The sequence below is a fragment of the Oncorhynchus mykiss genome, chromosome 22 (assembly GCF_057628025.1).
Source record: "Oncorhynchus mykiss isolate SJ-2025 chromosome 22, ASM5762802v1, whole genome shotgun sequence".
Lineage (NCBI taxonomy): Eukaryota > Metazoa > Chordata > Actinopteri > Salmoniformes > Salmonidae > Oncorhynchus > Oncorhynchus mykiss.
This window is the reverse complement of record NC_143043.1, coordinates 41,526,852-41,539,692: the sequence shown is the minus strand read 5'-3', so window position 1 is coordinate 41,539,692 and position 12,841 is coordinate 41,526,852. Positions and strand designations below refer to the sequence as shown.

Sequence of the window (12,841 nt, the reverse complement as noted above, 5' to 3'; positions counted from 1 at the left end):
ATATTGTCCTAGTGTCATATTGTCCTAGTGTCATATTGTCCTAGTGTCATATTGTCCTAGTGTCATATTGTCCTAGTGTAATTGTCCTAGTGTAATTGTCCTAGTGTCATATTGTCCTAGTGTCATATTGTCCTAGTGTCATATTGTCCTAGTGTCATATTGTCCTAGTGTAATTGTCCTAGTGTCATATTGTCCTAGTATAATTGTCCTAGTGTCATATTGTCCTAGTGTCATATTGTCCTAGTGTCATATTGTCCTAGTGTAATTGTCCTAGTGTCATATTGTCCTAGTGTCATATTGTCCTAGTGTCATATTGTCCTAGTGTAATTGTCCTGGTGTCATATTTTCTTTGATGGTTGATTGTCACATGGCTAAAACCACAGTATCAACATCTCACAGAAGCTCAACCGTGGAGCTAAAATCAAAATGTAATCTAAATGAATGCTAATCTCATTCATGACATGTACTGTATGTACTGTATGTACTGTATGTACTGTGTGTACTGAATGTACTCTGTGTACTGAATGTACTGTATGCACTGTATGTGCTGTATGTACAGTTTGCTGTATATACTGAAGGTACAGTATGTACTGTATGTACTGTATGTACTGTGTGTACTGAATGTACTCTGTGTACTGAATGTACTGTATGCACTGTATGTGCTGTATGTACAGTTTGCTGTATATACTGTATGTACTGTATGTACTGTATGTACTGTATGTACTGTATGTACTGTATGTACTGTATGTACTGAATGTACTGAATGTACTGTATGTACTGTATGTACAGTTTGTACTGTATGTGCTGTATATACTGAAGGTACAGTATGTACTGTATGTACTTTATGTACTGTATGGAATGGATTTGTCATTTGCAGGATTATCTCAACTACCCTCAGTGTTTGTCCTTCAAATTCAATTCCTGAAATATTTTAGTACTGCTAACGTATAGATGCACTGTGACAGTGTGTGTGTCTGTGTGTGTCTGTGTCTGTGTGTGTCTGTGTGTCTGTGTGCGTAAGCGTGTGTGCGTGTGTTTGCAGACAGTGCTCTATCTCCCAGCTCATTCCCCTGTGTGTCTCATCTCTGTCCTTTAGGGCCAGTTTCCCGGAGCCTCTCTCTGAATTATGGTGGCTCATACTGCAGCCATGCCGGACGTGAAGGCCCCTCCACCATGTGACTACCCCTCAGCGGGCTGCTCCCCCGGCCAAGGCCACGGCCTCGCGGGCTACACCTGCACCGCTGGCCTCACCATGGATCTGGAGCCCTGCCTCAGCCTCACTGACTTCCCCCTGCCCCAACCCCTCTCTGGCTTCAGAGGCCACAGCGTACCCCCCTACCCGCCCTTCCCTGGCCAGTGCCCCTTCATACCACGGTCTAACAGCAGTGCATTACTCACTAACCTGGGGGTCCGTTACTGCTCCACCAACAGTGTGCAGCACCCACCCAGGGGTCCTGACTCTGGGCTGGAGTTAGGGTCAGGGTCAGGCCTGGGGCTGGACCCAGGGCCCTGTTGGAACATGAACCAAGGCTGTGGAACTAGACTCTACCGCAGCATGGAGAACTTGAACTGGAGTAATTCTGTGTCTGAACCAGGCCTCTACTGTTCCCCTTATTGTGCCCCCTACAGGGGCAGTGTGGACAGTGGGTTCATCTTCCGCTGCACTGCCACCAGCCACTGGTACGATGGGCCCTCCCAGGGCTATGGTCCTGAGAGCCTGGCGTTCTACCCCCACCCCCGCCTGGGGAGGGGTCTAGGAGGGTTGGGGAGGAAGGAGCTGCCCCTCTTCCCCCAGTGGCTGTTCCCCGGCACAGATGACTGGGGGGTGAACACTACCACCAATGGCAGGAAAGGGCTAAGGGAGAAGCTCCGCCTCCAAAGCGCCAGATCGGCAGCAGAACCCCTGAAGCCTCTTCGACCTCAGGTAACCCCAGGCAGTACCACTCCCATCCTGGGGGGGTGCTCAGAGAGGGACTCATCCCCCCACCAGAGGTACGTTGGGAGACCCTTGTATGTCCGGCACCTCACCAGCCCTGAGGAAATCAAGCAGGAGGTTCTGAGACGCCTTCAGCTCCGCCGGCAGAACAGCACCCCAAACCTGGCCCTCCATGCCTCTCTGGAGACCCCTCAAACCCCAGACATGGCCATGTCCTTCACCACCGAGTCCATCTCTGTCACTGGAAGTAGTGCTGAGCTCATAGCCGAGCGTAAGAGGCCCCCTATGGGCCGCCTGCACATCCCTACCTTCAAGGAGTTTAAGAGGATGAGACAGAGAGAGGGAGAGAGTGGACAGACAGAGAGCAGGAGTAATGCTACTACAGTAACAACTATAGACCAACCGCCAGAGACTGGTACAGGCAGCCAGAGCCCAGGGACAGGCACCCAGAGCCCAGGGACAGGCATAGACTCTAAGACTCTAAGACTCTCTAAGACAGCCCCATTGGGACGGCGAGACTCTCAGGCCTCTCAGGAGGAGGAGAGGGAGAGCGAGGAGAGGAGAGGCAGTGAAGAGAGGGAGGAGAGGGGGAGCGGGGAGAGGAGAGGCAGTGGAGAGAGAAAGGAGAGGGGGATCGGGGAGAGGAGAGGCAGTGGAGAGAGGGAGGAGAGGGGGAGCGAGGAGAGGAGGGGCAGTGAAGAAAGGGAGGAGAGGGGGAGCTGGGAGAGGAGGGGCAGTGAAGAAAGGGAGGAGAGGGGGAGCGGAGAGAGGAGAGGCAGTGGAGAGAGGGAGGAGAGGGGGAGCAGGGAGAGGAGAGGCAGTGGAGAGACTCCCACAGCCAGCACTTTGCACTCATCCTCTCCCATCTTCACTGGCCCTACTCCCCAGCTAAAAGCCAACATTCAGACCACAGTCTCTAACAAAGCTATATGCACAGGCCCTACTCCCCGCTCTCCCCTCCAGCCCTCCAGTAAGACCCAGGGGAAGGGAACCATGTATCATACCCAGGCCCAGGATAGAAGGCCTAATGTGGGGCTCAGTGTGCCTCGGGCCTCCCAGGTCCCCTTCCCTCCTCCACACAGGGAGAATGCAGAGGGCCCCTCCAGCTGCTGCCCAGCCCTGCTCTTGGACAGGACTGACCTCTCCAGCTATGGAGCCAAGATCTACAAGATGAAGGATGGGTTCATCGGCTCCGCCCTGGACCTCATCAAGAAGAGGTTAGTGAGCAGGTGAAGGACAAGGTGAAGCTGAAGATGAAGGGCCTGGGGGGAGACCCATCATTCATTGGATCATCAATGGGATTCAGTCATTACAGTAATTAAGCGTTTATCTAACTGAATTTGCCTTATTGCTTTGTGGAAGCTACTGTATGTGCTTACTAAGATGAAAGCCAAAGCTAATTGAATTTCAATTGGACCTTAGCCATGTAAAGAGATCATTAACAAGAAAAGAAAACTAGAATGTTAAACACTAAATCTACCAGTTAATTTACTGCTAGTTTTCATTTAAGATGGATGCACATGCTTTTGCATAAAAGCTTGCCTTGTAGCCCGCTTCTGCTCTTTGATGGTAAAATTGGATCCAATGGCGTGCGCTGTAGTGGTGACATTAGTGTTAGTGTTGTTATTGATTTATCACAGCTTATTATGAACAGCTTTTACAGTTAACAGGATTCGCTACCAGAGGAGACCGTTGTGGCTGTGTCAGGGTCTCCCGTCTCCAGTCTGACACATCATCTCCATAGCAGACCCAACTGGGTTCAAATAGGAATTGTAATCTTTCACATACTTTGAGTGTTTGTCTTGAGCCTGCCTGGAATGCCAGATGGATAGGTTGTGCACTTTTGGGACAATTCATTGGTTCCATTGCGCCAGGGAAGTTCCAACAAGGACGGATAAAGTACTTGAAAGATTTCAAATACATTTTGAACCCAGGCCTGCTCCATAGGCTCACAGTCACAGGACAGCTGGTTGGCACTTCAGGTTGGCACTGCCACCCTACTCCTCACCCTCTCACTGTGGCAGCTGGTTTAGGCATACTGTTTGCTAAACAGATGAAGCCTCCAGTCTGGTGTGGTTCGGCAAATCAAGGAGAGATGTAGAGCCTGATTTGGCATCGTTCATAGTCTGACAATGTAGCATTCACACGTGCCGCCTCAAGGCCTTCCCACACTGTACATCAGATTCACTCTTTTACTATTATTACATGTCACACTGTGCAATGTTATCAAACTAAAATCTTGATATCAACCTGGCCAGATTGTACGATTTGCTTCAGTTCTGTTGTCACATTCTGCGATTGGCTTGTGAGGCTCTGTCAGCCGACGTATGCTTCGTTGATTTACATGCTGACTAGACCAGGCGCGTGCGTCCGCGTGCTCCATTGCACACATGTTGATTTTGTACATCCACCCCAGACGTGATCAGGACACGCAGGTTGAAATATCAAAATGAACTCTGAACCAACTATATTAATATGGGGACAGGTCAAAACACATGAAACATTCATGGTAGTTTAGCTAGCTAGCTTGCTGTTGCTAGCTCATTTGTCCTGGGATATAAACATTGGGTTGTTATTTTACCTGAAATGCACAAGGTCCTCTACTCCAACTTTAAGTTGCCTTACCACCACCAACTGGACAGGAGTGTGGACCTCAGTTCATCTTTCAATCACCCACTTGGGTATATGGTCCTAAAAACCAATGAGGAGATAGGAGAGGCGGGACTTGCAGCGCGTCAAGTGTCAAAAATAGAACCAAGTTCTATTTTAGTGCCTAGCTACGCTCGTTGACGAACGCCAGCAGTTTGGATGAAATGATTGAATAACATGTATGTGTACATTTATTTTGCAGCGTGAGCAGTGTGGTGAGCATGTTAGGTTACGTCAACTACAGCGGTGTATTTGATCTGCGCATGTGCTAGCACTAGCAGCGAATGCCTTCCTCTGTGCTTATGTACGAGTGAAGTGAGTTCTGAAAAACTGAAAGTTTGCATCTTATAAATCATTTTCACGTACAAACTGTATAAGTCCGAAATCAGAATCAAATAGGCTTCCAAATCTGGTTGTTGTGGTAGAACGTTTATTTGGATTTGCGATTTTGGGCATTTATCAAAATCCCCAAAAGTTGCCTGATTTCAGATGTGTAAACAATATTATTTGGGAAATCGTTCTTCTTGCCAAGCATGTAAACTCTTAAATCAAACTATTATATTAATCTGACTATTCACATTATTCATATTATTGTATGCATACTCAGAGCTAGCTGTGTTCCTATTGGTCAGTCACCAGGATCAGCTCGTGACACCAGACACAATACATGATTAAAGCTCATTTCTGACACTGCCAGAACTTTCTCAGAGCCTACGACCGCACATAGTGGTACATAATCAGCAGACCTAGAGCCTGTCACATAGAACGAGCCAAGATATCAGAAAATCGTTTACGACCTAAGAATTTGCCCACGACGTGGACATTTTGTCTGGGATGGCTAAAATGGTACAGTCTATGTGGTCCTTTAGACACGGTGAAGATTTTCTCTGAGACATGTCTGTAGTAGTCTCTTATGGTGTATAACAGGCTCAGGAGAAGGTGTAGAATACTAGAGAAGAGTTATAGGATTGTAAGTTTCAGTGGTGACCATGAGAGGAATGGATAGCCTTGTATTCTTCTCTTTCTGTGTCATAAATGGCTCCCTCCCTGACAGTCAGTCAGGCTGCTCCACTGTGCCTCCTTCTGTCACCCATAGATATCACTGTATCTGTCACCTCTCACCCATATATATCACTGTCTGTCACCTCTCACCCATATATATCACTGTGTCTGTCACCTCTCACCCACAGATATCACTGTGTCTGTCACCTCTCACCCACAGATATCACTGTGTCTGTCACCTCTTACCCATAGATATCACTGTGTCTGTCACCTCTCACCCACATATATCACTGTGTCTGTCACCTCTCACCCATAGATATCACTGTGTCTGTCACCGCTCACTCATAAATATCACTGTTTCTGTCACCTCTGTCTGCAGAGTCAGACAGTGCTAGGGGTGATGATGGATCAAACAAGACTGTAGACTGAGCTGCATGATAGCACAGACGATATACTGCAGGTGGTAGTTTCGCCAGACAGGAAAACTGTGTGACACACTTTCAAAAATGACACTCCTCACACGTCGGACATGGGACCTGAGGACAGAGGACAGGTGCCAGGGGACAGAGGACATGAGAGGGGACAGAAGACAGGGAACAGAGGACAGGGAACAGAGGACAGGGAACAGAGGACAGGGAACGGGGGACAGGGAACAAGGGACAGGGAACGGGGGGCAGAGTACAGGGGACAGAGGACAGGGAACGGGGGACAAAGTACAGGGAACAGAAGACAGGGAACAGAGGACAGGGAACAGAGGACAGGGAACGGGGGACAGAGTACAGGGGACAGAGGACAGGAAACGGAGGACAGAGTACAGGGGACAGAGGACAGGGAACGGGGGACAGGGAACAGAGGACAGGGAACGGGGGACAGGGAACAGAGGACAGGGAACGGGGGACAGGGAACAGAGGACAGGGAACAGAGGACAGGGAACAGAGGACAGGGAACAGAGTACAGGGAACAGAGGACAGGGAACAGAGTACAGAGGACAGGGGACAGAGGACAGGGGACAGAGGACAGGAGAGGGAACAGAGGACAGGGAACGGGGACAGAGTAGGGAACGTGGGACAGAGTACAGGTGACAGAGGACAGGGAACGGGGACAGAGGACAGGTGACAGAGGGATGTTTAATAGTTTCTCATCCCCATGCTGCTTATGAATGGCTAGAATCTATGAGGTAGCTATTCCCAAGGGGTTTAATACATGCATGTAGGCTATTTTGTTCTAATATACAGTATGTTCATACAATATATTCTTAGTAGGTTTTAATTTCACCTTTAATAGCATCAAGTTGGTCATTAAAAATGTGTAATTTTCTAATGCTATGCATGCACTCCAAGGGTCTAGTTTTAACCAATCTCAGTCTCTCTTGACTCCACTAAACAAGTCTTTGTGTTAGCGCTCCTCAGTGTCCCATACAGGCTTGCAATCATGATGGCTATCGAACTGTGGCTAGTCTGATGGCTTTTTCACCAGGCAATTACAATGCAATTCCCATGTGTTATACTGTAGTATAGACCTGATGGGATGGTGGAGCAGGGATCTATTAACGGGAAGCTCTGGAACAGTGCTCTTGGGTGTGCTTAAGCTCTGGGCTCTCTCTTTCCTAATGACAAATACACACGTTATGATTTTAATGTCCTATTTTCCCCTAACAGGGACATTAATATTTAAACATGAATAGAGAGATTGATTAGGCCTACTAATATATTTAGAATATACAGTATATATGATGGCTATACAGTGCATTCGGAATTATTCAGACCCCTTGACTTTTTCCACATTTTGTTACGTTACAGCCGTATTCTAAAATAGATCACATTTTTCCTCTCACAATACCACATAATGACGAAGCAAAAACAGTTTTTTAGAAATGTTTGCAAATGTATTAAAAATAAAATGCTTAAATATCAAATTTACATAAGTATTCAGACCCTTTGCTCAGAACATTGTTGAAGCACCTTTGACAGCGATCACAGCCTCGAGTCTTCTTGGGTATGACGCTACAAGCTTGGCACACCTGTATTTGTGAAGTTTCTTCCTTCTTCTCTGCAGATCCTCTCAAGCTCTGTCAAGTTAGATCTGGAGCGTCGCTACACAGCTATTTTCAGGTCTCTCCAGAAATGTTAGATCGGGTTCAAGTCCGGGCTCTGGCAGGGCTACTCAAATTCAGAGACTTGTCCCGAAGTCACTCTTGCATTGTCTTGGCTGTGTCCTTAGAGTCATGTGCCTTTTAATGAGGAGTGGCTTCTGTCTGGCCACTCTACCATAAAGGCCTTATTGGTGGAGATGATTGTCCTTCTGGAAGGTTCTCCCTTCTCCACAGACGAACTCTGGAGCTCTGTCAGAGTGACCATCAGGTTCTTTGTCACCTCCCTGACCAAGGCCCTTCTCCCCCAATTGTTCAGTTTGGCCAGGCGGCCAACTCTAGGAAGAGTCTTGGTGATTCCAAACTTCTTCAATTTAAGAATAATGGAGGCCACTGTGTTCTTGGGAACCTTCAATGGTGCAGACATTTTCGGGTAGTCTTCCCCAGATCTGTGCCTCGACACAATCCTGAGCTCTACGGACAATTCCTTCGACCTCGTGGCTTGGTTTTTGCTCTGACCTGCACTATCAACTGTGAGACCTTATATAGACAGGTGTATGCCTTTCCAAATCATGTCCAATCAATTGAATTTACCACAGGTGGACTCCAATCAAGTTGTAGAAACATCTCAAGGATGATCAATGGAAACAAGATGCACCTGAGGTCAATTTCGAGTCTCATAGCAAAGGGTCTGAATACTTATGTAAATAAGGTATTTATGTTTTTTATTTCTAATACATTTGCAAAAAGTTCTAAAAACCTCTACTTGATTTGTCATTATGGGGTATTGTGATGTCATTATGGGGTATTGTGATGTCATTATGGGGTATTGTGTGTAGATTGATGAGAAACAATGTAATCCATTTTAGAATAAGGCTGTAACGTAACAAAATGTGGAAAAAGTCAAGTGGTCTGAATACTTTGCGAATGCACTGTATGGCGACTATATACTAATTTCAATGTCACATTGTACCGCAGGCAGGGACGTGTGATATACACAGTCTGTAGGCTAATAAATTAAGTTCCAGGGTATTATCCCAAATGCATCACACAGGTAATATCTGTAAGGACAGATTTTAATGACTGTTATTCCAACTGGAAGGAAACGGCGACAGCAGCGTCTGTTTTATTGCCTCGTTCTAAGATGCATCGCAAATGGCTCCCTACGCGTTCCCTACATAGTGCAGAACTTTTAACCAGAGCCCTATGGACCTTGATATAAAGTAGTGCACTATATAGGAATTAAGGTGCCATTTGGGATGCAAACCTAAAGAAGGAGCATATTCATTATTCCGTGTAGCCCCTGGCACCTGCACCATCTGAAGATTCGGGGGCAGTTATTTTTTGTTGCTTTGTTCCATTTTAAAGACTTCAGAACTACTAGTGAGTGTTGCTAATGGGTAGGGCAATTGGTGTGTGTGTGGGTGTGTGTGTGTGTGGATGTGTGTGTGTGTGCTCGCGCGTGCATGTGCGTGTGTGCGTGTGCGTGCATGTGTGTGCGTGCGTGCGTGTGTGTGTGTGTGCGTGCGTTCGTGTGTGTGTGTGTGCGTGCGTGTGCGTTCGTGTGTGTGCGTGCGTGTATGTGTGCGTGCGTGTGTGCGTGCGTGTGCGTTCGTGTGTGTGCGTGCGTACGTGTGCGTATGTGGGGCTCAGTTGGTAGAACATGGCACTTGATTCCCACGGGGGACCAGTATGAAAAAAAGTATGAAAATGTATGCACTCACTACAGTAAGTCGCTCTCGATAAGAGCGTTTTCTAAATGACTAAAATGTAAATGTAGAAAGTGTGTGTGCAGATGTGTGTGCTTTCTCTGGTTAGTGTGTGACGGCGGTGCAGGCAGATGAATGAATGGGTTAGAGAGGGAAGCATCAGACAGGTACAGCACAGAGTTGTGTAACATGCCAATCAATAGAGGAGACCTCATGCAAATTCCTGGAGGTTATTTACATGACAGACCAGAGAGAGATGGCATGTAGTGTGGAGCGAGGGAGGCAGTATCCTGCCCTGTGGTCCATGTGTTGTGGGGCGAGGGAGGGAGGCAGCATCCTGCCCTGTGGTTCATGTGTTGTGGGGCAAGGGAGGTAGCATCCTGCCCTTTGGTTCATGTGGTGTGGAGCGAGGGAGGTAGCATCCTGCCCTATGGTTCATGTGGTGTGGAGCGAGGGAGGCAGCATCCTGCCCTGTGGTTCATGTGGTGTGGAGCGAGGGAGGTAGCATCCTGCCCTATGGTTCATGTGGTGTGGAGCGAGGGGGCAGCATCCTGCCCTGTGGTTCATGTGGTGTGGAGCGAGGGAGGAAGCATCCTGCCCTGTGGTCCATGTGGTGTGGAGCGAGGGAGGGAGGCAGCATCCTGCCCTGTGGTCCATGTGGTGTGGAGCGAGGGAGGCAGCATCCTGCCCTGTGGTCCATGTGTTGTGGGGCAAGGGAGGCAGCATCCTGCCCTGTGGTCCATGTGTTGTGGGGCAAGGGAGGCAGCATCCTGCCCTGTGGCCCATTTGTTGTGGGGCGAGGGAGGCAGCATCCTGCCCTGTGGTCCATGTGTTGTGGGGCGAGGGAGGGAGGCAGCATCCTGCCCTGTGGTCCATCATCTGTTCCAGGAGTTCAGGTGTTAATGGGAATTGATGCGTCTCATTACCCAGCCCCTGAGTCCCTCTGCCGGGGAGAGAGAGGAGAAGAGAATGGGGTAAGTCCCTGGAGTGGTGAAGGGGGACAGTGAGAAGGGAGGAGGAGGAAGGGAGGATGAAACTGAATGATATGAATGGTTGGAGGAGAGAAGTGCCAGGAATCATAATTCCATCCTCTCCTGTTCTGTCTTCTCCAACACCTCTCGTCATTCCCCCTCTCTCTCTATCCCTTTCTCTCTCTCTCCTTCTCTCTCGCTCTCTTTGTCTTTCTCTCTCTCTCTCCCTCCTTTTACCTCTCTCTACTCTCTCTCTCTCTCCCTCCCTTACCCCCCTCCCTCTCCCTCCTCCCTGTCTCCAGCTGCAGTGCAGAGATTGCAGCGGCAGAGGCCCCCGTCAGGCTGTCAGGTGACCAGGACGACAGCGCTAACATCGCTCCCCCACCAGATTTTCAATCCTCCACCGTCTCCATGACAACCGCAACGGCCTGTGGAGAGGAGGCTTGCGACAAGCCTGCAGCAGGAGGAGGAGAAGAACTAACTGCAGAATGCGTAAGCAGAATCTCTCTCCTCTCTCTCTCTCTCTACTCTTTCACCACATCATTATTCATTTTCATTGACCTTTTCTCTCTATCTGTCTCTCACTCAATATACTGGAGACAGTGGTGGGCTGTGGCACGCACACAGACAGGGGCATGTGAGGATGGTTAGGGCAGAACAGAGCAGAACAGAACAGAGGGACTGCGTTTCCAGGCAGGCAGTAGGCAGGAGGCTGCAGACACACACACAGAGCCAGACAGACGTCTGTGATGAGCCCCTGACAACCGCAGGCAGGCATGCAGCTACACCCGCAGCCTCAGCGTCTTCCTCCCAGCTCAGCTCTGCGTCTGCCTGGGAACAGGACTCAGCAGAGAGGGAGGATTAAAGAGCAGGTTCATGGTGGTAACTGACGGGGCTTCTTCATCTCATCTGTGTGCTGTTCTGCTTGGCTGGCTCGGCTGTCTGTCCTCCTGTCCTCTCTGTGTGAAACGCAGCTACCCAGCTGCTAGCCGTCTGTCGGTAGCTGTCGTTGCATTGTGTTCATTTGTGCAATAATCCAACCAACACGTCTCTGCCTCTGCTGGGGTTGAGGTTACAGCATCAAGCATCACGTATCGACAACCAGGGTAGTTGGGTTTATGGCTGACAGTCTGTCATGTATTTTGTATGAGGAAGGATGCTATAGGTGAGAACGAACGCTGACATCATATATTCCACCACTGCTTTTTGTTCATAGCTCAGTCATTGTTGCTGTTGCATGCACCGGCTTATTTAATGCATGGAGAATGGCAGTGTGTTTTTCCAGTCATGGCCAACCGCAATTCATTAATACCCGCATCCAACCGCGTCATTAATTATTCCGTGTGATACCTGAGCCCTAGCTACGTGTCATATTTCCCACCTGTGTCTCATTGGATATGAAAACATACCCCAATGCCCTTTGTTTTCAGCCACAGTCATGTTGTTTATCATGCGTAGGTCTGCAGCTATGAGTTGTTTATCAAGCTGATGCTAGGAACCAGAGTCTAGACGTTAGCAGTTTGGGGGCCGATTGATGATGACCTGTCAATTAATGAGCTGCTGTCATTCAGCTATGTCGATCACTAATGATGCTGAATGAGCATCTGTAGAGAGGTGAGGGGTCAGGGGGTCACCCTGTCAGTCTGATGACCTTTCACCTGATCTTTAGTTCCATGATGAGGCCCACCATGATGTATGCAGGAATCATTTGACTTACACCAATGCAATCCATGCAATCCACCTAGCATTGGTGCCATTGTGTCAGGCTATAATAGACTCATAATGTTGTCTCTAGTATTTGGGGTATTTTCTAAAATCTCAAAGGCTTCTCTAGCATTCCCATTCCATTCCAATACTTCCCTGGCATTCCCATTCCATTCCAATGCTTCCCTAGCATTCCCATTCCATTCCAAGGCTTCCCTAGCATTCCCATTCCATTCCAATGCTTCCCTAGCATTCCCATTCCATTCCAAGGCTTCCCTAGCATTCCCATTCCATTATAAGGCTTCTCTAGCATTCCCATTCCATTATAAGGCTTCCCTAGCATTCCCATTCCATTATAAGGCTTCCCTAGCATTCTCATTCCATTCCAAGGCTTCCCTAACATTCCCATTCCATTATAAGGCTTCCCTAGCATTCCCATTCCATTCCAATGCTTCCCTAGCATTCCCATTCCATTCCAAGGCTTCCCTAGCATTCCCATTCCATTATAAGGCTTCCCTAGCATTCCCATTCCATTAAAAGGCTTCCCTAGCATTCCCATTCCATTATAAGGCTTCCCTAGCATTCCTATTCCATCCCAAGGCGTCCCAAGTCATTCCGTGAAGGAAACAGACACAGATATGTGCCATTGGTCTGTCTGAGTACATACAACATTGACAGCCTCTCAGAGTCAAGGGTATCATATAGACGTCGACCGATTAATCGGCATGGCCTGGCCGATTAATTAGGGCCGATTTAAAGCTTTCATAACAATCGGTCATCT

The 12,841-nt window shown here is 48.3% G+C and overlaps 1 protein-coding gene across 2 annotated transcripts in view; it reads left to right on the top strand.

The window, feature by feature from the left end:
* LOC110502097 (uncharacterized) overlaps window positions 1-12,841 on the top strand; it is a 50,531-nt gene that overhangs the window by 26,406 nt on the left and 11,284 nt on the right. For both annotated transcript variants that reach the window (XM_090216080.1, XM_090216079.1), the window contains exons 3-4: window positions 1,097-3,153; window positions 10,659-10,848. In XM_090216080.1, coding sequence (XP_090072206.1) covers window positions 1,127-3,153; window positions 10,659-10,848 — 2,217 coding nt within the window. In that variant the 5' untranslated portion in view covers window positions 1,097-1,126. The remainder of the gene's footprint in view (window positions 1-1,096; window positions 3,154-10,658; window positions 10,849-12,841) is intronic.